Source organism: Sebastes umbrosus, chromosome 18 (genome assembly GCF_015220745.1).
Source record: "Sebastes umbrosus isolate fSebUmb1 chromosome 18, fSebUmb1.pri, whole genome shotgun sequence".
Lineage (NCBI taxonomy): Eukaryota > Metazoa > Chordata > Actinopteri > Perciformes > Sebastidae > Sebastes > Sebastes umbrosus.
This window is the reverse complement of record NC_051286.1, coordinates 4,202,633-4,227,283: the sequence shown is the minus strand read 5'-3', so window position 1 is coordinate 4,227,283 and position 24,651 is coordinate 4,202,633. Positions and strand designations below refer to the sequence as shown.

The 24,651-nt window shown below is 39.8% G+C and overlaps 1 protein-coding gene across 1 annotated transcript in view; it reads right to left on the bottom strand.

Moving 5' to 3' along the window:
• tagapb (T cell activation RhoGTPase activating protein b) overlaps positions 1–24,254 on the bottom strand; it is a 31,888-nt gene extending 7,634 nt beyond the window's left edge. The window contains exons 1-5 of the mRNA XM_037751214.1: positions 24,139–24,254; positions 19,768–19,884; positions 15,360–15,445; positions 5,824–5,994; positions 2,080–2,244 (exon numbers count right to left, since the gene is read on the bottom strand). Of these exons, the coding sequence (XP_037607142.1) occupies positions 2,080–2,244; positions 5,824–5,994; positions 15,360–15,445; positions 19,768–19,842 (497 nt within the window). The 5' untranslated portion in view covers positions 19,843–19,884; positions 24,139–24,254. The remainder of the gene's footprint in view (positions 1–2,079; positions 2,245–5,823; positions 5,995–15,359; positions 15,446–19,767; positions 19,885–24,138) is intronic.
• Between the last annotated feature and the right edge of the window lie 397 nt (positions 24,255–24,651).

Below are 24,651 nucleotides of genomic sequence, written 5' to 3'. Positions count from 1 at the left end.
ATGAGACGTGTGTTTCTCCTGCACTTCGTCTTTATTGTAAAGGCCGGTGTTTCTAGATAAAGTCGGTTGCTGTTAATCCCCTCACATGAACGTCGGTTTGCTGGCCAGCTCCGCACTTCCTATTTTGCAACCTCTGGTCTTGTGATGCTGCATGGAGGACTTTCTCTTTGTCACTTCCCTGTTTTCATGAAGGCCACAGATCATATGACCGTTTACTATATGTGTAAATATTCCATGAACGGCCTCAGATTCCATTTATCTAATAACAGACGGAGAAAAACAAGAAACAAGAAGCCTGTGTTTGTGTTTTATTACGCTGTTCCATCACATGTGAAAACCAGTTTGACTTCAAGACCTTTAAAGGAATAGTTCAACATCAGGGAAATACGGAAATTAGCTTTACTGCCAAATAGTGTGATGATTTGATACCAATCTCTCATTTGAAAGTACAGTCAGCAGCCAGTTAGCTTAGCTTAGCACAAAGACTGGAAACAGGGGGAAACAGCTAGCCTGGCTTTGACTAAAGATCACAACATCCAGCACCTCTAAAGGCCGTTACACACCGGGGGGGGGCGTGACCAATAAACAACACGAAAATGTGAAATACTCGCCTGCGAATATAATATATGTCATGGGCTTTTATTGTGAAAGGTCAGAACAGAAGGAGTGGATCTGGTCTGCGCTGCCTTTGTCAAGGTTGAAAGGAGTAATAAAGTTCGCCGGCCTGGTTCGGACCAAGCCCCGAGGAAGAGCGCCGGGCATTGATGCAATTTTTCGTAGTGGCCAAACAGCGGTACTGCAACTTCTGTCAGTCATGTGATGCCATTGGGCCCAAAAAGACTTTTTCCCATCGACTTACATTGAGAAAGAGACGTCTGTAACTCAGCGGATAATTGTTTTTTTTAGGTCCTAAAAGTTGTAAAATGCTAAGCAACGGGAATATTAACGTTACTGTCGGCGTCTAGGAGCCACAGAGGCTAACGATTTAGCAAGCGAGCAACATAATGCAGGAAATGAAAAGGCATAATGACGGAGGAAAAAGATGAGGCCGTTGGCATTATCAACATTTTCCTCAGACATATTATACAATTACCAAGAAAAAGAACATATGACTAAAATAGTATATTAACCTGTTACGCTACTCATTATCCTCCTCCGTTTCTGTCGTCAACGAACACGTCACAACTCTGAGCTTTCAGAAACTTTCCACTTACGATGTTGTGAATGTCACAAGAGGGGGGCGTTCATATGGACTCATCTCGTCAACACGGTGAACACCACCCCGACAGTTGAAGGCAGCATTTGACAAACAGACCTGAGAGTGGTATCAATCTGATGTTCAATCAAATGTTTGTTTAAAATGTCAACAAAATTGAGTTATTCCAGGTTTAGTGCTAAGTCGGTTTCCACATACAAGGAATTTGTCTTGGTATTTTGTCACAATAAACACAGTAAGAAAAGTACTGAAGGTTACTCTTGGTCAAAAACAATCTGGTAAACTGTGATGTGATTAAATACGAGTGTCTAGCTGGCTCTGGCCGTCTCATAGTGAGTCAAACACTTCACTTCTACAACAAAGACAGTCTGAATAAAGACACTTATCTGCTCTCTCACGTTGTGTCTGTTGATTAGATTTTATCTCTGATTACGAGATGTGAAGCCACAGATGGTGCAGGTCTGTACTGCACAGTAAGAACTAAATATAGGACATTTTAGTCATGTTTTAGTCTCGCTGAGTTTTGCAGGAAAAGAAGATAAAACCCATGAATCATCTCCAATCTTTCTTTTTCTGCTAATACGCACATTTCCCATTATGTCACACTATACCTTTAAAGAGAAACCTCCTCCACATCAGATGTCAATTTAGATCTTGGGAGTGAAGGATTACAGTAAAGAGCAGGATTAGTGTTTAAGAGGAAGGATAACAATGAACTGAAGATCCTCACAGCCATACATTAGCATGATCATACTTGTACATGTGTATTCGGGCACGCAAGCACACGTGAATCAAAACACTCGACACGCTGCCCTTTGTGTGTGTGTGTGTGTGTGTGTGTGAGAGAGTCATCTGCCGCTCACCGAAAACACACCATACAAAAAGTGAGATCCCAGGCCAAGACGAGGGTCACTCTGAGGTCGATGTCTCCCGTCGTTCCCTCTTCTTCCTCCTGTTCATCTTCGAATCCGTACAGCCAGGCGTCCTCGAGGCTCACCCTGTGCTTCAGACGGTAGCTGGTGGTCGACCTGCGCCAAACAGGAGCAGAAAGAAATGTGATAGCCGTATATATAAATAGTCCTTTCTGTTTCCATTCATCACAGCTTCTTTTTTCCAAGACTGAAATGCAGGTTTCAGTTCCATAAGTCTCTTTTCCCTTCTACAAATCGAGTTTTGGGAAAGAAAATCGTCTTTCTTCTCGCAACATGTCTTATTCCTATATTTATGAAATTGTTGGACCTGAACAAAGTTATAATTTATCGTGTGAGAGCTTCTTTTGAAAAGAGCACCTTCACAAAATCAAATGTATAGAACAGTCACCTGCACAGACAAAATAACTCCTGTTGACACTTGAATGGAAAATTGATTTCTGTACATGGAAATATCTCAAGGAATAGTCTGTCGAGGATGAAGAGACAAAAAATAGCTCTTTTTCAGTACAGTAAAATCATTACAAGGCATGCTCGCTCACATTTCTGAATAAGAAAAGCTAAAACTGAACCTCATATCTTAAATATGCTGCATTCAAGGTGACTGAACTCCTTCATAAATAACGCTGCGCTCTTTGTTTCCTGAGAGGTGGGCGTCGAGAGAGTAGGTGTTGTTGGAGTCTGAATGAAAGGTGCTTCAAAAAGAGCATCCACAAAAGGTGGCTGGTAAATAATTAGAGGAGGAATCATTCCATACGACCACACGTCAGATGTCAACAACATCTAGTCGTGACCCCCGCTGACCTCTGTTTGTTTGCAGCAGCAGAGCCGGCTGATTGGACCCCGGAACGCCGAATGATTGGACAGGACAAAGAAAAGGAGTCAGAGAGGGATGAAGACAAAAGGGAGTGACGTTGAGGATTCAGGAGGTGTTATTGTATAGAAATACAGAGAGAGAAGTGTTGATGCTAGAATGGATGGTCCGGAGGGGATGCTTGCCCCATACGCTTCTGATCCTATCCGAACAAATAGACTAAGTAATCACGGAGAGATTGAAACACTGGGGGGGTCGTAGGGGAAATATGAATTAAGGTTTATGTAACAGTCAACTTGACGTGTAAAAACCGGTGAAGTCCCTTCAACAGCATGATAGTAGGCGACCATATACATTCATCTGTAGAAGTAATAGATGGATGCTCATTTATATACAGTATATATATAGAATCAAAAGACTCCAGAGTCTGTTTACGCTGTCGTACTGTCGTCCCAGCTGTGCTTCTACTGGAACAGTGGGCAGGTTGTGGTACACAGATGACTGTGATTGTCCTCCCACTCAAGCTTGAAAACTTCCACCGGCTTTGACAAACAGCTCTAATGTGACTAAGACGACAACTTGAAGCTTGTTTATAATAATATATTCTGTTTAAAGCTGCAGTAGGCAGTATATATATTTGGCATCATTACGCAAAAATTCCATACTAACCTTTCAGCATATTGTAATTCAAGTGTTCTGAGAGAAAACTACACTTCTGCTCCTCCTCATGGCTCTGTGTTCAGGCTTTAGAAAATCTAGCCCGTGACGGGGGACTTTGACCAATCACAGGTCAGTTCAGAGAGAGAGCGTTCCTATTGGCTGTGCTCCGGTCATGTGACTGGAACTTGGCGTTCCTTCAAGAGATTTCACAATGGCGGCGGCGACACAAACGTTCTCATTTTACAGCTAAACGGTGCACTACAAGATGATTCTGAAAACATCTGAGGAGAGAAATAGGCATTAACGTAACATAATATTGATTCATATCTGATCAGCGCTGCCTAGTTTGACTGTTTGGTCCGAGTTTGTGAGTGATTGACAGCCGGCTCTCATAGACGGCAGCTGGACAGCAGACCGCAGATCAGCTCTTACTGCTTGTTTTCCTCCAGTATGGGATATCTTGAAGATGCCGTTAGGAGCACCGGAGGACACAGAGGCACATGATTCTTTTCAGGTTACCTGTTTCATGTACTACTGTCAGGATATAGCGACCGTTTTATAAAAATAACTTTTTTTAAATCATAATTATATCTCGCCTACTTCAGCTTGAACGCCATAACGCATTAACGCAACATGCGATTTTTAGGTTGTAGCGGGCTCAGTTTTAAAGATAGAGTGAAGATACTGGTATCATATAAAACTAGAAAACCTGATTAATCCATTGGTACCAGTCATGTCATACTAGGTTCTCGTGAAAGAGGCCAAATAACGCTCCAAACTTGCACTTCATTTTGGCGAGGAAAAACTGTCATGGCCTTTTTCAAAGGGGTCCCTTGACCTCTGACCTCCAGACATGTGAATGAAAATGGGTTCTATGGGTACCCACGAGTCTCCCCTTTACAGACATGACCACTTTATGATAATCACATGCAGTTTGGGACAAGTCATAGTCAAGTCAGCACACTGACACACTGACAGCTGTTGTTGCCTGTTGGGCTGCAGTTTGCCATGTTATGATTTGAGCATATTGTTTTATGCTAAATGCAGTACCTGTGAGGGTTTCTGGACAATATCTGTCATTGTTTTGTGTTGTTAATTGATTTCCAATAACAAATATATACATAAGTTTGCATAAAGCAGCATATTTGCCCACTCCCATGTTGATAAGAGTATTAAATACTTGACAAATCTCCCTTTAAAGTACATTGACAAATCTCCCTTTAAAGTACATTTTGAACAGATAAAAAAATTGTAAATAATTGCGATTAACTATGGACAATCATGCGATTAATCGCAATTAAATATTTTAATCGATTGACAGCTCTATTCAAATTTAATTCAGTCATGTCTCTAGGTATGTGTCGTGATTCACCTCATTTCAAGATTGATTTTAGATGTATTTAGAAGCATTTAGAAGTGAAAATTACATGCTTTAAAATGTTGTGATCTAGTTGATCTCAAAACTGCAGAGATAATGTACAAAGCAAAATAGGTACAAAATACGTATGTTTAAAAGAACAAGGGTAAGATATAAAGATATAAAGAATAGATGTTTATCTGTCATGGGGTAAACTTGTGGAATGGTTGTGGTAAACGCATAAAACTGAAGTTATGATTGTTTTTGTGTATGAAACGTTTGGAGCTCTGTTATCGTTTCTGTTTTGTTTTGTCTTGTTTTTGTATACAACTCAAAACTTTGTACTTGTTTTGTTTTTTTCCCTATTTAATTTAAGGCCTTATTGTTATCTATTCTTTATTAGGTGCATTCCTTACAAAAAACGGTTAATAAGGACCGAAATAAATGACTACTACTACTATTACTGTAATTTGTTTGTTTTTAAAAAGGCGACAGAACTTCTTCTTCCCCTCATGTGACACTCATGTGAGGGAAGCACCATGCTTTCTTCTTCTACTGTCAGAGTGACTAAACACAAACAGTTTTTGTTTGCTGGGAGATTCCCCAACAGTCCAGACGAGTATGTGGTCCAAAAATACAAGTTTTGCTTTTGCTTCCTCTTTCTCTCCCCCCCTCCAAACTGTACAAACATGTGACATCTTTCAACAGAAAGTTACTTAAACACCACTTCAGCTGTATTTCCCAACGTTTTGTTTTTTATTTCCTCTCAGTTGAGTCAGTAGTTTCCCAACGTTTTGTTCCGTGGACACTTTTCTGGGATATATATATTAATATCTACGCTTCTTACTTGAGTTTAGCGAAGACGATGACGTCGCTGAAGAGGAACAGGTGTCTCTCCTTGGTCTTCGAGCCCTCGGTGACTTGAACGCACTCGTCCAGCAGCAGCTCTCCGTTCTCGCTGGCGAGGCCGAGGACGAACGGGCTCTGCTCCACGGAGACCCAGCAGGAAGCCTCCTCCCTGAGGGGGAAAGGGACGCGAGAAGGAAAGGTTGGATGACGGGACAACTCATCAGTCTTATTTTGGTAATTATGTGTCTTGTTTACATGCTTTTTAATAGGTTTGAACATTTCCAACCTCTTATGGTCATAACACTGTCAGAGGCCGTTGGAGAATCTGATTATTTATGTCACTAACTTTAAACTGTGGGGTTTTTTATAATTCCATTGACATTTTGGTGTTACAGGAAATGGCTTTTAATGGAAAACAATGAGACAAAACATCCTCTGAATCTGCATTTGATGGGAAACCTTCAAGAATCAGTGTTTGATTGAAGAAGTGGGATTAAAAGAAGTAAACTTTTTAAACACAGAGTAAATTTAGAGATTTTAAAGGTGCTATTGATAACATAGATAACATTCAGCCACTAGATGTGACATTCTCCCTCCCCCGTTCTATTGCATTTACGTCACAACAAGTCGTTGCCATGCACTTAGCAGTCCATCTCAGCCCTTCATCCTTTTTTTTCCACACTAACTGACGACCCAGAGATACCAACATCGTTTAAGCCTCGTTAGAAGCGGGAACCAAACGTCAGATATCTTCCACAAACAAAACATTCATTTTTGACCCACCAACATTTTTAAAATGATTAATTCACAATCATATATATATATCCAGCACCTTTCTAAAGGCTCCGTGGATGTTTTATTTAAAAAAAAAATATTCGTCTCCATAAAAATGTTATCAATAAGACCTTTAAAGGGACTGTTTGTAAGAATCAGAAATGTTTGTTAACAGCGACACCTGTGGCCGTTAAGTCAACGAAAGTCAGCGTCCGGTTGCTCGCGCTCGTGCTCGCTCTACATAGACATGAGCGAGCATCGCTCAACACAGTGAAGCGACACACGTCAGCTAAAACCACAATATCACTCTATATTTCAGCTACTTGGTAGTAATGTTAGCTGACCAGACGAAGGTCTCTCCATGAATCACTGCTGATCCCAGTGTTGGCTTTTCCTGCCTCAGCCTGCCGACCGCGGTCGGAAGGAACAGGGGAGACACCGGAGTTTTGGTCGGAGACGATAACGTTTCTCGCTGCGGAGCCCCGTCACTTCACAAGACACGGGAAACCTCTGTTGGTCTGGAGGAGCTGCAGCAGTTATTTATGCACAAACGTCCACTGTACATTCACTAGATATTCTCAGAGCTAAACTAACTCTTCTGCAGTGTGGAGTGAGCGTGCATGCACGTGAGAGGTGGAGCGAGATAGCGAGTGAGAACGAGCGCGGTGTGTGAGTGAAGGCAGGCAGAGGAGCAGAGTACAGCAGACGCCCATGGGACACCGACCTGCAATGATTTATACGTGTAAGAAGTTACAAACAGTTCCTTTAAAGAAGAGTTCAACATTCGGGGGTAAAAATGTTTATTTGCTTTCTAGCTAAGAGTCAGATGAGAACATTAATCCCACTCTTTTATGTATCCGTAGGCATAAAGACAAATCAAATCAGTATAAAGCCCTAAAATCTGCATCTCTACAGCCGACACCACCTGTTTGTGTCGTCCTCCTGCAGGTGCTATATAGGAAACCACTAAATTCTCAGTGAAGATGCTGTGCAACAACTCAAAGGGCAGAAGTTTTTTGGTGGCTTTGGTGGCTGAAGAGAAGAGCGACCTGAAGAAACCCCCACATCTGTTCTGCAAAATAAATATATATGAATATATCACTGACTAATCAATACCCTCCGACACTGTGATCCTTCATCAAATACCACATAGGGAGGAATTAGGCTTTAATTTGAAGAAAAATGTCAGATCTGTGTGAAGACATCGCTCACCCTTACAGATCAATATCATGTCAATAACCTGATATGATTTTATTATAGGCATCTTTCTTTTTTTCTACAGGACAACAGACAAACAGATTTAATCATAAATAGAAAGCAAACTTTGGCCGCAGTTCTCGATTTTTTATGAGAGGATTACTTCTAATCTCACATGATATTTCACACCGTTGTTTACCGCCTGACTAAATCATTTGATATCTAACAATAAAGTCTGGGAATCAATCTGGTTATGTCACTGCGGCACAGTGAAAATGTGCATCAACTCAACGCACAAGTCGAGGTGTGCACGAGAAGTAAGAGTTGTTTGTTTTATAAGGTTATGAAACCAGTTTTTGGTCATCGCTCTTCCCACTGACTCAGAGTTCAGGGTAGAAATTCAAATCGTTGCTGCTGAGGTACTTTCCCTGTTACTCTTCTGGCCCACTTCAGGTGACACATAAAATACCGGCAAATAAAACAACCAGAAACTCCCAACTGGTGGTTATGATTGTGTGTAAACGCAAACAACAACTAGAACGGCACTCGGAGAGCGCAGACCCCCGCCAAGGTTCCCGAGTACGGTTGCCGGATCATGATCTGGATTCCTCTCTTCTAGAGAGTCGAGGTCTCGCCTAGTTTTGCCACGAGCTGCACGGCTCACAGCAGCAACACACATCTTTTAAATTTGGACGGAGTCAGGCCAGCTGTTTCTCCCTGCTTCAAGTCTTTATGCTAAGCTGAGCTAACTGGCTGCTGGATGTCGCTTCATATTTACTGTACAAACATGAGAATGGTATAAATCTTGATTATCTAATTTGGACAGAGTCAGGCTAGCTGTTTCTCCCTGCTTCAAGTCTTTACGCTAAGCTGAGCCCAAAATGTCATACTAACAAGCTATTTAATAGCTAAAACAGTATGTGAGATATTTTAGTATATCAGAAACCTGAGTATGAAACTAATAGTACACGAATTGCATACTATTTCCAGTGAAATATTACAGCATGTATGTGTACAGACATAAATATCCCACAATGCAATGCAGGAGTGACGACGACGTTCATAACGGACGTTGACGAACAGCTCAGTAGCATCGATAACACTCTAATTTAAGTGTAAGTATAAGATTTCACTTTGCTATAGGAGTCAGACTTTATGGTTCTCACAAATCATCGTTTGGTCACACAGGTTACCATGGTTACGCAGCCTGTGAGTTACACTAATATTAAATAAGTGCAGTGGTTCACACTGCCTTAAAGAAATAGTTCCACATTATGGGAAATTTTACATTCACTTTCTTGCCGAGAGGGGGCAAATTTGCGCAAAATTTTGGCGAGGAAATGTTATGATTAGTATGTGTGTTATGATTTGAGCATATTTTGTATGCTAAATGCAGTACCTGTGAGGATTTCTGGACAATATTTGTCATTGTTTTGTGTTGTTAATTGATTTACAATAATAAATATATACATACATTTGCATAAAGCAGCATATTTGTCCACTCCCATGTTGATAAGAGTGTTAAATACTTGACAAAGCTCCCTTTAAGGTACATTTTGAACGGATAAATAATGTGATTAATTTGCGATTAAGAGAGTGGTATTGATCTTCTCATCTAAAAAACTATCAAACTATTCCTTCAATGTAACTAACAGTTATATTCTAATTAGTAGGCTATAATGTAGAATAAGACTATGTTGTAAACAATCACTTGTTTGGTTCTCTCTTTGCACTACATCCTTGATATGAATAATCTTCTCATGATATAGTAGTATTGTTGTGGAATAATTATATCACCATATAGTATATGCATCAGATGGCGATTAAACTGATGTAATAATGTTTGTAGTATTTGTGTTGTTGTTTGGTTAAATGTTGTGTTTTGTGTTGCTGTGAAACTGTGTTGAGATGCAAGACACATAATATTCAGAAAAGATTCCGATGATAAAATGAAATAAATTAAATATTTAACTAAATATATAGGCCATGTATTTGTTTTATGATGGTGGGTTAACTACGTACGTCAGAGTCAGTCCCACTACAGTGAAACTACCACCCACGTACAGTCCACCGCCTCAAGGAAAATTTACTAAGTGTGTGTTTGAGCGCTGAATGGGTGGAATTGTTAAGAGTGGGACGTGTCTGACATTTCTCTTATTTGCTTTGTTGGACTCGCCCACTGGATGCTACGGTGGTCTATAAAAGGTTAAGAGTTAACAATCAGACATGGAGGAGGAGGTTATGAAGAGCTAACACATGAAACGGTAAATTAACTGCTGGAACTGCCGGACAGTTTGCCTCTCATTCAAACACTCATTCATTGAACAGACACAGAACAGACTGTAGGTGTTTTATGACGTTACGAAGACAAAAGATCAAACCGAAGAACGTTTGACTGTTGGCAAGAGCCTGTGAGCAGGTACTGCTCCTTCAATCATACGGGAGTTGTTAGATCAGACCACTAAAGCAGCACTCAGTCCTTGAAAATATGAAATAATCAGGGCTTGGAGCCTGGTTTTAAGAAACACTGAGGTCATGAGTTCAAGTGCCCTTCATCTATTCCTATTCTTCAACAACATAAATAACAGCAAACATACATAATATTTGGACTTTTCTGCTGTTATCACATTGAAGATGCAGTTTTAAACCTTTCTCAACACCGCTAGGAATTCAATTGTGATGGGGAAACGCTGAATCTTTCACCTTTTTTATGTATTTGTTGCCCTACAATTACTCTAATTTTAATATAATGTGTGTAAACAAGGGAATCAGCCATTAAAATACAGATCAAGTGTGTTAATTGGAAGTAAACATCTTCGGGTTGTAAAAGCTGCAGATTCCCAGAGGACATGACCTCAGCGTTTTCATTGGCTACAGCCGTAAATCAGATTTTCAGATTAAATGATGCTAAACATTATTTTAAAGAGGACGTATTATGCTTATTTTCAGGTGCATACTTGTATTTTAGGTTTCTACTAGAACATTGGACTTTGCTCCAGCTCTGCTCTAACTACCTTTGTTTGATAGTGTGCCAAACTAGCTGCTCAGCAAAGTGTGTTACTTGGTGACATCACCACGTTACATAAAAAAAGGCGGGACTTTAATCAATGCATTTCAGGCCGTTCAGGAGCAGTGCTTCTGTGGGGGAGAGTAACTCCCTTTGGCCTGGGCTTTATAACTTTGCAGACCTTTTACATGCACAAAAATCTATATAACACACTAAAGGAAAGGGGAAAAGCACAAAGCATAATAGGTCCCCTTTAAATTGTAGAACAAAACATTAAATATGACTTATGTGAACTACAGCCTTAAGAAAAAAGCATTGTACAGATCGTAAGTACCCCATGAGGCAAATTTGTGATATTGGGCTATATAAAGCCGTTGTGTCTATGCTCTCGCCAAAGCCACCAGACTCCATTCAATAAAACAGTAGTTTTACCTCACAGAACACGGGAGGGTTTCTGGTCTACCACTGCCTCAATCAGTTAGTTTGTTTTTGTTATTGAGTGACTTTGATGAGTCCGAACTAACCAAAGTCACACAATAACACAAACAAACTAACCAATCGAGGCAGCGGTAGACCAGAAACCCTCCCGTGTTCTGTGAGGTAAAACTACTGTTTTATTGTATGGAGTCTGGCGAGAGCATAGATGGATACAACGGCTTCAGTTCCCCGTTAGAAACATAGACTGTATAGTTGTCTTACAGCAAAGTAAAGCGGTGAAAATATTCGGAATATATCGTACACTTTAACTTATATTGATTTTTTTAGGTGAGCTTTTCTTTTAGGTGTCTAAAATATGTTTTGCTGCCGGCCCCGTCCACAGCAGTACATTGCTTTGCTTCTGTGCAGTAACTCGTCTGTTTCTCCAAACTGGGAGCGTGCCGACCGCCATCTACTGTAGATAATACACCGACTATGGAGAAGTCCCTCATACAACCCAGCTTCAAAACACCTGAACTATCCCTTTATTAACATTGGACTGAAGGTCAGCAATCAAGACAAAATATTTATGAAGATGCGGCTACTGTAATGTTAAAAGTTTTCTTTCTACAACAAACAAACAAAAAAACAGCTGACTCTCAAATACAAACTAGTACTACTAACCAATACAAGGCATGTCATTGGACATCACGGTATTTAGTATCTTTTCTGGCATAAGTTTGTTTGAGTTTGTACAAAAGTTTGATGAAAGTACCTTATAATATGATGCAACCAAAATTGCAGCAGAGGTCGGGACTTCCCTTGAGTTACCGAGATAAACACACAGGGTCACAAGATGATAATGAAACAAAATATATATATTTCAGTTACACATTATTGTTATTTTTTTTACAGCTTTTCTTTCTGTTTTTGTCTTTGATAATACTCGGATACTTTAATGTCTTAATGTCTAAAAAATCCTTCAAATGTCACAATCTAACAGCCGATTACAGCGTGGAAACTTTCTCACTGGCTGAACGTGACGACCTGTTGATTAGTTTGGAGATAATGATTTGAAATGGAAGGCAGATCAATATCAGTCGGGCCGGTCTGGTCCTCAGAGTGAGGTTCAAGGAGTTTGATCTATGTGCAGGTCGTTGTTTCGAAACCTCGCTGTGAAAATCCCCCACAGGAACATCTGTTTGTGGCCTGAGCCGAGTGGGCTGTGTGGCCTTCAGGGTGACTTCGAGGTGACATCACGACTGTTTCTGTTCGACACGTGGTGGGAGCGTGATGGGGGCGGGGAGAGTAAGTTTCTTTATATGGTATGTCAAATGCTCCTCTGTGTCGACGACGACGGAGGTGATTTCAGATTGTGTTTCTCTGTGCTGCCATCTGAAGGCCGGAGGCTGCAGTAAACTGGAAACTGGATATGAGCTAAAAGGGTTTATATAAAAACTTTGAAACTGGTATTTGAAGGATGAATCTAATTGCTTTGTGTGCAAACCGTTTTTTTCCTTTTAAATAATTTAACGAAATAGTCCCAAATGTTCAATTCATCAGTGTCAAATAAAGAACTTTGCTTAAATATACAACAGCCTAAAGCAGTTTGTGAACCTTTAAAGCAAACTCACGACCCTTTTTCAAAGGGAACATATCTTTATGAGTGTAACGGGGTCATTATATACCTCGTTATCTTGTTCTCTGGTTGTTATAATTACACAAAATTGACTTGGTTACAGTTTATTTTGACTGGGAGAACCTCCAAACTCCAGAATAAGTGAAATTCAGAGCCCCTCGTCCTTCATTTCTTCTTCTGTGGTCCCTACTATAAATCCCTTTTGACCCTTCCCCTCTCCTCTTTTATACAATCATCTCGTATGAGAGGTGGGATCATTTCTTTTGGCTCATTTATTATCCTAATCCATCTTATTATTTCTCATACTGTTTTGTTTATATTTTTGTTTCCTACAATGTTAAAACGTCGATCCCAACCTGTTGAGTTATTGATTTCAACGAACTGGCATTTCAAAATAGTTGTTTTAAAGGGACTATTTGTAACTTTCAGAAATGCTTGTTAACAGCGACACCTGTGGCCGTTAAGTCAACGAAAGTCAGCGTCGGGCTCGCGCTTGCTCGCTCCAAATAGACATGAACGAGCATCACTCAAAACAGTGAGGCGACACACGACCACAATATCACTCTATATTTCACCTGCTTGGCAGTAATGTTAGCTGACCAGACGAAGGTCTCTCGTTATCACCTCCCGACCGCAGTCGCAGGAAGACACCGGCACCCGGTCGGAGACGATAACGTTTCTCGCTGCAGAGCCCCGTCACTTCACAAGACAGGAGGAGCTGCAGCATTTATTTCTGCACAAACGTCCACTGTACATTCACTAGATATTCTCAGAGCTAAACTAACTCTTCTGCAGTGTGTATTGTGCGCGCATGCACGTCTAGAGGTGGAGCGAGACAGCGAGAACGCACGCGGTGTGTGAGTGAAGGCAAGCAGGCAGCGGAGCACAGACTACGGCCACACGCGAGCGCGCATTTGCGAGCGCGCATTTGCGAGCACACATGGGATCCCGAACCGGTAGATTTATACATGTAAAAAGTTACAAACAGTCCCTTTAAGAGTAAATGCTGCTATCTTAAAGTTACGGCAGACTAAGCTAACTTCCGTTTTGTATACTGTAATCGTTTGTGTAGGAGCTGGAGCGGGCATTAGATTAAACATGGAGGTTTTGTTTCCTTGTGTGTTTATCAGAATAAACCAACAATAAAGAGATCCCAGCGGCATACTTACTATCTGACCAACACAACGTAGAAGTCCACCGGTTACATAATCACTCCAGGCAAAGTGTGACTATTTTTTTTAAAAGGGGCTGCCCCCTAATCGGTCATTTTGGTCTTAGTTCGACTAAGGTTTCTTTAGATGATTAGTCAGTTTTTATGATTTGTTTCATTTCCAAGAAACGTATGAGCACATCTCTAGTAAACACAAGATTTAAAGTGGTGCTTTTGTGTGCTTCTTTGTGGAGAAACTCAGTTTTACAGGTCTGTTGATTAAATAAACTAATCGATTAGTTGACTAAGAATATCTTTGGTCGAAGAGTCTCCTATTTTATTTTTGCTTGTTAGATTATTATTTCGAACAGGCCTGCAGAGATAAATCTACCCAGTATTCCACAGGTTAATAGAAAATAGCAAAGACAAGTGAAATTTCTGAAGAAAATATGTAATTTTATGTAGCAAACATGTTTTTTTTTCCATCTCTCCTAACTTGTTAAACATCTCGAGACCTCTCACATCTCTCCAGGTGTGGAACCACTGGTTCTGATCAATGAATAAGCATCCAGTGGAGCGCTCAAAACTTGACTCACCAGAAGATTCAGTGATTTTTAACACATTATAAATGTCATCGCGGTTGATTTGAGCAAACTTACAAATACCTCACAACTTCAGGAAGAAAATACACACAGTGAAAGAAGATAATTCCTGCTGAGAGCTGCTGTGAACACCTGCTGTATTATTATGTTTTTATTTCAGATGCCCCACATTTACTATCTGCGTCAACACCTGTCGGATAATAAGGTCTGCAGGTTAGAAGTAAACACTGATTGCAAGTGTGGAAACAACTGAATATAAAAGATTAAACAACCTGCAACTATGGGGGTGGGGGGATTGATGTTTATGTTACATCACTGACATTAAGTCATCTTACTTATCCACGTCCTTATGACACAGGTTTGACCTTTGACCTTTCTGATGTTTTCAAAGCTCAAAATTCTTGAGTCTGAATTTTCCCCCTCTCTCTCTTTGGTTTTCTACCTTCATTTCTTCTCTTCATCCATCATGTTACGTGTTCTTTTAGCTGCCGTGACTGAATATTAGATCCTGACTCTCAACGGGATCACATTTGGTTCAATTTGAATAAAATTATAAACTTATTTTCGCCATTTTGCAAGTCAAAAATTAGAGGTATGCGTCAGTCACATTGTACCCCTTTTGAATATTGTGATTGTACTTCCGCTCTCTGTTTGTATGAAGAAGCCACAGGGCATCACAGCTAATTATCATTTATGTTCAGCTAATGTTGACTGGATGGAAGACGGTTTAAAACAATGATGCACACACCTGATAGGAGTCCACGGCATCCCCAACGCCTTCCCAAAGACCAGCGACGGGGCCGAGCGTCGTCTCTGAGCCAGGTGTCTGAGGTGCTGTAAAAAAACAGAGGACTTGTAAGAGTGAAACTATATATATATTTATCTATGCATATATCTAGTTATAGGGCCTTTCTTTAATTTATTTCATTAATGTGATGTTCAAACACTTAACACTACTAACAACACGTACCATCGTGTCTTTTTCACACTCAAACCAGCTGTAAATTAGCAGCTTTGAGGTCTTTGACACCTCAGTTGTTTCTATGGTGAAGGTGAAACATCTGTCTTCTTATTTTCCCACAGATGACTGTGAACATTTAGACGATAAATGTGACTAGGGCTGCAACTAACAATCTTTTTTATTATTGATTAATCTGACAATTATTTTCTTGATTAATCCTTTTGTCTATGAAGAACAGAAAACAGTGAAGCATCACAGTGTCCTAGTAGAGCAACCGCTGTCGTCATCAAATATCTGTCAAAAACACTCAATTTACTACAACGTTGATGGAAAAACAGCAGAAATATCACAATTGAGAAGCAGAAACCATCAAATGTTTGGTGTTTTTGCTTTGACAAAAAGCTCTAAACGTGTCTCACATTTCTCCAAAACACAAAAATGTCAACATTAAAACTTGATGTTGTAGTATAGTATAAAATGAAGCATGACCTACCGTATGTTGTACCTACGTTTTGTTAAGAAATAAGAAGTAGCTGCTCTTTAACAGAGGCGGGGAGGTTAACAAGACATACAGTAACCAAAGCAACCAATTAGTCATCATCCTTGAAGTCTTTTTAAACTGAAAAATAAAGTTCCGATAAAGCATAAATCTCCTTTACAAACCTTTGTGTCACTTTTCTAAGTACATTTTCTAGCGGAAAAAAGCGTCTTCTTCTCCTCATTGTGGTGCGCCGTTGTCAATGTTTGGCACAATACAGACTAAAGAAATACAAATAAAATAATAACTAAATCCTCCACCATTGGTACCGTGTGTCATTATGCTTTTATATTTACATTTGTATGTAGTGTCTTGCCCTCTTATCAAAGTACTCACTACAATCCATTTTATCAAAGTGCTCATATAGACTGTATTAGCAAAGTGCTCATATAGACCACATTAAAGTCGGCTACTCATTACAAACCAAGATCAAATTACTAGGAAGGAAGCAAGCTTGATTGTCTGCAGGAAACAGGAAATGAACAGTGGTCTCCGGTAGATCAGAGATCTTTGACCTGTCAATAAAACGGGGCTTCTTCAGCCGCCCGCCAAGCACTGCAGTGACATGTGCATGTTGTTTGTCTGACTAACAAAAGCAGCAAGAAGGATTTCAGCCAACAACAGAACAGATGGTTTGCTGTGATTCATACTAAAGATATACTAAAGACATCTTGGACAACAGCCAGCGAAGCACCTACAGAGCACAGTGTACCTTTCTGAAGAAATACCTGCATATTTAAAAGATGAAGCAACCGTGAATGGAGCAAAAATACAAATAAAAATCCTGCTTGAAAATACCAAGTAAGTAAGTAAGTAAGAGATAATGTACAGTGAGCCGCTGGGTGATTCAAGAAGACCCCTCCGCGATCCTGCATCACCCTGTCGGGGTTTATTTCGCAATAACGACCGGCTCACTGTACATTATCCCGCTTATTACACGGCTACGTACTAAAGACATCAATAATTTGACACAAAATATTGATTTAAAAAATGATTTTATTGATATAAAAATGATCTGATTGCTTCCGCTAATAAAAATAGTCCGTTCGACACGGTTGGAACCGAGTCCATAGCAACGGTTAAGATTAGCTGAGAGGGTCGCACTGTAAAAGGATATATATATATGTATATATATACATATATATATACATATATATATGTGTGTATATATATATGTGTATATGTATATATATATGTACATATATATACGTATATATATATGTACACATATATATACATATATACATATATATATACGTATATACATATATACATATATATATACACACATATATGTATATATACATATGTATATATATGTATATATATGTATATATATATACATATATATGTGTGTATGTATATATGTGTATATGTATATATATATGTACATATATATACGTATATATATATATACACATATATATATACATATATACATATATATATACGTATATATATATATACACATATATATATACATATATACATATATATATACGTATATACATATATACGTATATATATACACACATATATGTATATATACATATATATACATATATATATACATACATATATATGTATATATATATATATATATATATATATATATACGTATATACATATATATATATATATGTATATATATACGTATATATATATATATACGTATATATATGTACATATATATATACATATACACATATATACATGTATATATATATACATATATATGTATACACACACATATATATATATATATAAAGATTAATTGGATTATATTCCCCAGAGGTATAAAACATGTCCCGTATAAATTGAAAAGAAAATACCACTAATTAGTGAGGGGAATGTATTTGTTCGTTTATTTGACTGACAGCTTGAAGACCCCTGTTTTAAAAAAGTTAACAAAAATCACAATAAATCTTAATATTGAATCTCAATTCTTGTAGAATCGCAATACATATCAACCCGGCACCCAAGTGTCGTGACGGTATGGAAACGGGAGATAGTAGGTGAATCCTCCCAGCCCTATAAAGAAATAACAGACCGTAGAACGCCGTGATTGACCAATCAGAATCGAGTATTCAACAGAGCCGTGTAACAACTACACATAATGAGGTTTTAGAAGTCCGAGAGTTGCACGGGGAAAAAGAGATCCGAGCCCTACGCTCACTTCATTAAACAAAACAGATTGCTTCGGATACTGTTTGTGTTTCTGCTCCGTTGAGACGCGACACCATCACGGGGGAAAAATATCTGAATCTCGCTAAAGCCACCCACGCATGACAATAACATATGGAGTCGCAGCAGCCTGTGATTTTGATTGCCTGAACGTATATCGGCTCTTGTACGCTTATGCATCATCTCACCAGCTCAGAAGTGATTGACGGTTAATGACATGATGCCTAGCAACAACAAGGCCTTCACTCTGCAAAGCTTCAGTGTGACTTGAATGAGAGTCACTCACATACACTGAGACAGATTGTGATGTATATAAAGGGAAAGTTTATCTTTACAACTGGAAATGTCAAACAGAAGAGCTGCACACTGGATAACAAAAGCTCCCAGGGAGTTTAATTGTGCAATGTTTCAATCTAACAGAGATCTTCGTCGTATCTTTACAACTGTGAAATACTCTTATCAACATGGGAGTGGGAAAATATGCTGCTTTATGCAAACGTCTATATATGTATATATTTACACAAAACAATGACAGATATTGTCCAGAAGCCCTCACAGGTACTGCATTCAGCATAAAACAATATGCTCCAATCATAACATGGCAAACTGCAGCCCAACAGGCAACAACAGCTGTCAGTGTGTCAGTGTGCTGACTTGACTATGACTTGCCCCAAACTGCATGTGATTATCATAAAGTGGGCATGTCTGTAAAGGGGAGACTTGTGGGTACCCATAGAACCCATTTTCATTCACACATCTGGAGGTCAGAGGTCAAGGGACCCCTTTGAAAATGACCATGACAGTTTTTCCTCATCAAAGTTTAGCGGATGTTTGGAGCGTTATTTAACCTCCTTTGCACACGCTACTATGACCAGGTCAACACGTCATTTTAGGTGAACTAACAACCACTGGTGTCATTTTCTGACTTTGGAAAGCAGAATTTCCACTTTCCCAAATTTCTTCCACTGGTATTTTTAAAGTATAAATACATTATTAATTATCTGGTCCTGGTACACAGAGGCTACAGAGAAGATAATGGTTTGTATCTGCACTCAGAAACCTACTCATAACCCCCTCCTTAATTACCATCTCTGAAAACTCAGGGGTGAAAGGTCAACAACACTTGAAGGACCTCATTACCATCTGCCAATTTTACCTCTGGATACTTTTCAATCTCATCGGCATTAAGAGGACAGAAATCCTTCTGACAACAGCCCTGTTTCCTTTCACCTAATTACTCATCGTGGCTGACGATGATGTCCCTCGCAAAGTCCTTGACCTTTGCTGACCTTTTCTCACCCCTATTATGTAACACAGCCTTCAAACCTCTCCCTCATGCATACAGCAGCTGATAAACAACATGTTGATGTTCATTTTCATGAGTCTGGAACAATTAAAAAAGCAGCGTCACTCTCGCACTGAATCCCACTCCGACAGGATCTTTTTCACCTTTTGCGTTCTATCAATACTCACGGGATGTAGAGAAGCTGCAGCGTCATCATAGCTTCCTCTCCTCATTGCTGCAACTCCATAATCTGGAGAGTCCATCCTGGTGTCTTGGAGCTGTCCTGAACTGTTGGTTTCAGTGTCCTGTAAGTAGAGGAGAAGCAGTTTGAGGGGCTCGGCTGTGAACGAAACAGGGAGCGGCTGCAGAGTGACGCCTCCTGTCCTGTCCTGTCCCGCAGAACAGCTTCTTCTAACTGGTGCTAATGAGGGCAACAACAAAGGAGGCTCGGCTGGCACACACAACAGGAGAAAGAGGGGTGGGGGGGTTTGTGTGCCTGACCTGGACCCGCTCTGATCCGAGCCCCATTCCTCCCTCCCTGCATCCTTCCATCCCAGCCTGTCCTGTACTGTTCCGCTCCAGTGGGGCAGCTTCCTCCCATAATGAGATCGCCGTGCGTCCCATCAGGGCCTGCCGCCTCGTCCCCATTTTTCAGGCTAACGAGGGTGAGATGCCGTGCCTGCCAGGGCCTCCGAAAAACAGGGTCTCCCACGGATTCTCCCCATCCCCACCCCCTCCTGTACATACATGAATAGCTATTTGAGATTTTAAGGTCTTGCTCTGACCTGGCATTAACATGCGTCCTCAGTGATCGGATCACAAGTGGACAGCTCTGAGTACAGGTGTGAACGCACTCAAGACGCATTGAGATCTTTCAGACCACAACTAGAGGTGCTCTGCGCCACATATGGCCACATTATTTTAGCAGTGTGTACGCAAATGTGTCCTGGGTCACATTAAGCACCGCCTACTCAACTGACATCCCGCTGGGATCTGTGGGTCTCACTGCGCTCCTCAGGTGAATAGACAAGCAGACGTGAGCGCTGATCTGCCTCACAGCACGGAAACGGCCTCTGTGCTCTACTGTATTCTGTCGGTACAACTGTATTTTATTAAAATACATCTTATCTATAGGCTACATATCTAACGACTATCAGACCAGGCATGCAAAGTGCATTATTATCATACTGTCAGAGATGTGCCGGTGTTTTTGTTCCCCTGCTTTGCACGGAGCTGACACCGGCCCGTCAGCTCGCTCTCTCTCATCCCCGGGTCTCTGAAGCTCTATATGCCGCTGTTGCCTGGCAAAGGCGACGGTGCCGGCGGCATTCGTGGACCGCCCAATAACCTTTATTTTGATGTTAATAAAACGTCCCCGAATTCACGAATATGTAGGATTATTACTACTGACATTCATGTAATATTACGTCACAACGTCTGCTGTATTAGCCGTGTGTTTACTACGGGTTTATTTGCATATAGAGCGGGGAAGTGGGATCAGATGTGATTTATTTATTTATTTATTTATTTATTTATATATATATATATATATATACACACACACACTCAGTGGTCACTTTATTAGGTACACCTGTACAGTCTAATGCAGTCACAATACAGCAGACTTCAACACGTGGTTAACGTTACGTTACATACGTGACATAAGTAAAGTACGTTACGTTACTTGGTTAGGTTTAGGAAAAGATCGGGGTTTGGGTTAAATTAAGTATGTTTGTTTGGTAACTTAAGTTGAGTTCGTAAGTTAAGTATGTTACGTTACGTACGTAATATAAGTTAAGTACCTGACATAAGTTAAGTACGTTTACGTTACTACTTGGTTGGGTTTAGGAAAAGATCGTAGTTTGGATTAAAATAAGTATGTTTGTTACGTCATTTAAGTTGCGTACGTAAGTTAAGTATGTTACGTTATGTACGTGACATAAGTACGTTACGTTACAACTTGGTTAGGTTTAGGAAAAGATGGTGGTTTGGGTTAAAATAAGTAACTTAAGTTACATACGTAAGTTAAATATGTTACGTTACGTACATGACATAAGCTGTTGTATTGGACTGTATTAGTGTACCTAATAAAGTGGCCACTGAGTGTATATGTATGTATGTATATATATATATAAATATATATATACACACACACACATATACATACATATATACATGCATACTCTTGTTTACTTGATTTCTCCATATAAATTGCTTCCTTATTCATCATTCAAGTTCACCAATACTACCATTTGTGTGACATAACTAAACTAATCTTGCTTGCAACAGCTGGAGCTGCTGTTTCCTCAGCTACAAATCAAATATTCAAGTTAATGTTTGTGTCACAAACAGACAGACAGACAGACAGACAGACAGACAGACAGACAGACAGACAAGTAACTACGTCATCATAACTACTAGGAAATTCAGGGCCTCCATTCCACCTGACCTGCAACTATTTGGACAAAACATGCAATCTCCAGTGGTAACTTGTCAGCGGGGGGACATTAAGACAAACAAACAGCCCTTTTGTTATTAGTGTTTTTGCTGGCCGCGGTCCCGGAGGACTCCATTTAGTCCTGTTTAGGAAAGTTATTGGTTTCCATCCAGTTGTCAAAAGCTCAGCGTGAAGCCAGTTCTGAATAGGTTGCTTGTTTACATGACTGGTTTGATCTCGGCTGTCTGCCGGCAGCGAAGGGCGACTTTTACTCAATTACTGTCCCGAGTGCAATTCATGCCATTTCACATGTGATTTTCTCAGATCTCTGCTTTGATTGGCAGTGAAAAGTAATTTAAGATGCCACAGATTGGTGTCTCTTTGTAATTTTTTCTCATGGCCAGACGCAGCTTTTTCCTTTCAAAACTGGATGATTGAACACATTAACTAAAGCACAGCCTTCGATTGCATATTGATGTTCTGTTCTTGCTTTTCACATCATTTTTTAAACTTTGTCGAGTGTGAGTCACCACGTGTAAAATGCCCGATGAATTCAGGGAGTTCTTTCAGGGAAATGTAATTAAGTCTTGTTGTTGATTTGCACAATGGAGGAAACACTCATCAATGCAGCCTATTGTCAAAGAGGTTACATAATCTGTAGCACAAAGCCGGGCTGAACACTCTCACTGCTCATCTTTAAAGATCTTTCACAGTAATAGTCTGATGCACTATCTATAAAACAGACTTTAATCTCGTGCTTTGGTGAAATCAAATTGAAATGGGACTGTCTTTGTCGTGTTTCTTGATTCAGTCTGTTTGTTTTGCCTGCAGTTCAGAGATGAATTGTGGATGTTAATATATAGGGGAAATACTCTGGAGGTCTTCACACACGTTAGAGGAAGACCACGTGAAAAAACTGGAAGCGTAAAAAGAGAGTTTGGGTTGTATTCAATATTCACTCTCCTTTTAGCTCCGTTTTTGGTCTCCACCAACTCCTGAGGGAAATATCTGTCTCGTTAGCTGCTAAATGCTCCACTATTCACAAGCTAGTAGCTAACTTTGACTGTCTGCTGTTTGGTGCTGGCTAGGGAGCGCACTGTTGGTTTGTAAATAGTGCTATACATACAGTCGGCGTCGTGTCATAGTTGGGGGCGTGGTTTAGGGAAAACAATCCTTTTCTCCTACCCGGATATGCTAGGAAAGAGCATTTTTTAATATCATAAATTGACGTACAAAGGCGCCATGTCTTATATATAGAGTCATTGTCTTACAAACAAAAATTAGACCGTATTGAAGGTCATTCCGTCACTGGACACCGACAACAACAGTAATATCAATATCATGTGCAATACTACTTTTTCCATTCTCATGTGCAATACTACTTATTTTTCAGGTTTTTTTAGCTTACTTTACCTTTTTTTATTTTACTTATCTTATTTACTCATTTTACTAAATGTATCTTACTTAATTGTTATTCTTTTAGGCACTGGTGCTAGAAATAGTGCTTTTTCTTTTTATACACTTGAACTTGTTGTAATTTTGTTGTTCTATCTTATCTGATCTCATATGATTAATTAAACTTACCTTTATAATATCAATACCCTACAGCCATATAATGTTATGATGTAATACACTTGAATATTTGTGTTAACTCCATGCAGTTTCAAGACAGTAGGAGCGCTTATGTTACTCAATGTCATTAGTTTATGTTTTGACATTAATGCGATATCATGCAGGGATTTAACACACAGTGCAACCTCAAGAACTACCTTCTCCAGTGGCTTTGTGGGGGTTGTACTCCATCACAGAATGTCTCTAGGTCAGACACTTATCTGTTTCTTTGTGATGAAATCATCCTGATGAGGCTTTTCAGATTCTGTCTCTCTGTTGGGTGAAATATAAAACTTTAAGTCCAGATTATTAAGTTTATTTGACTTACAGAAAGCTACACAGCAGTTTTGGAGATGGTAGGGAAATGCTTTGTTTTCCCCCACGGTGTGAACCAAATGTGACGTCATGAATGCCGACTGTATTGTATGAGGAGCAGTGAGAGAGAATCAAAACGGGCTAACAGCTAACGCAAAACAACGGTAACAGTGCTGACAGAGGTAACAGTGTTTACCTGAGAGGGAACCGGAGGGTTGAAGTTACTTCAGGGTGTTTTTATCAGCTGTAACTGCTGGATGAGAGCTGTGAAGAGTGGAGGCCATTAACTATCCAGCAAGGCCTCAAGGAACACTCATAAACTAATTAACCTGACAGGTGAAGACATGACCCGCCCACCTCAGCCTCTGATTGGCTGGCAGTCACCGCCTTCTGTGGTTTGATTGGTTAGCTCAGAGGTCAGCAACCTTTACTATCAAAAAAGCCATTTTAGGCAAAAAAAATAATCTGTCTGGAGCCACAAAACATTTGATCATTGTGATGAAGGTAACACAGTTTATAGTCTAAGTAAGTCTAATGCAGTGAGGGCCAAAGAGACAATGTACTACGGAGTATTAGGGCCACATTACGAGAAAAAAGTCGTAATACTACGAGTTATGACTTTATTCTCGTAATATTATGACTTTTTTAATGTAAAGTTATGACTTTATTCTGTAAATCTCAGATGTTTTTCCCCTCAACGTGGCCCTAA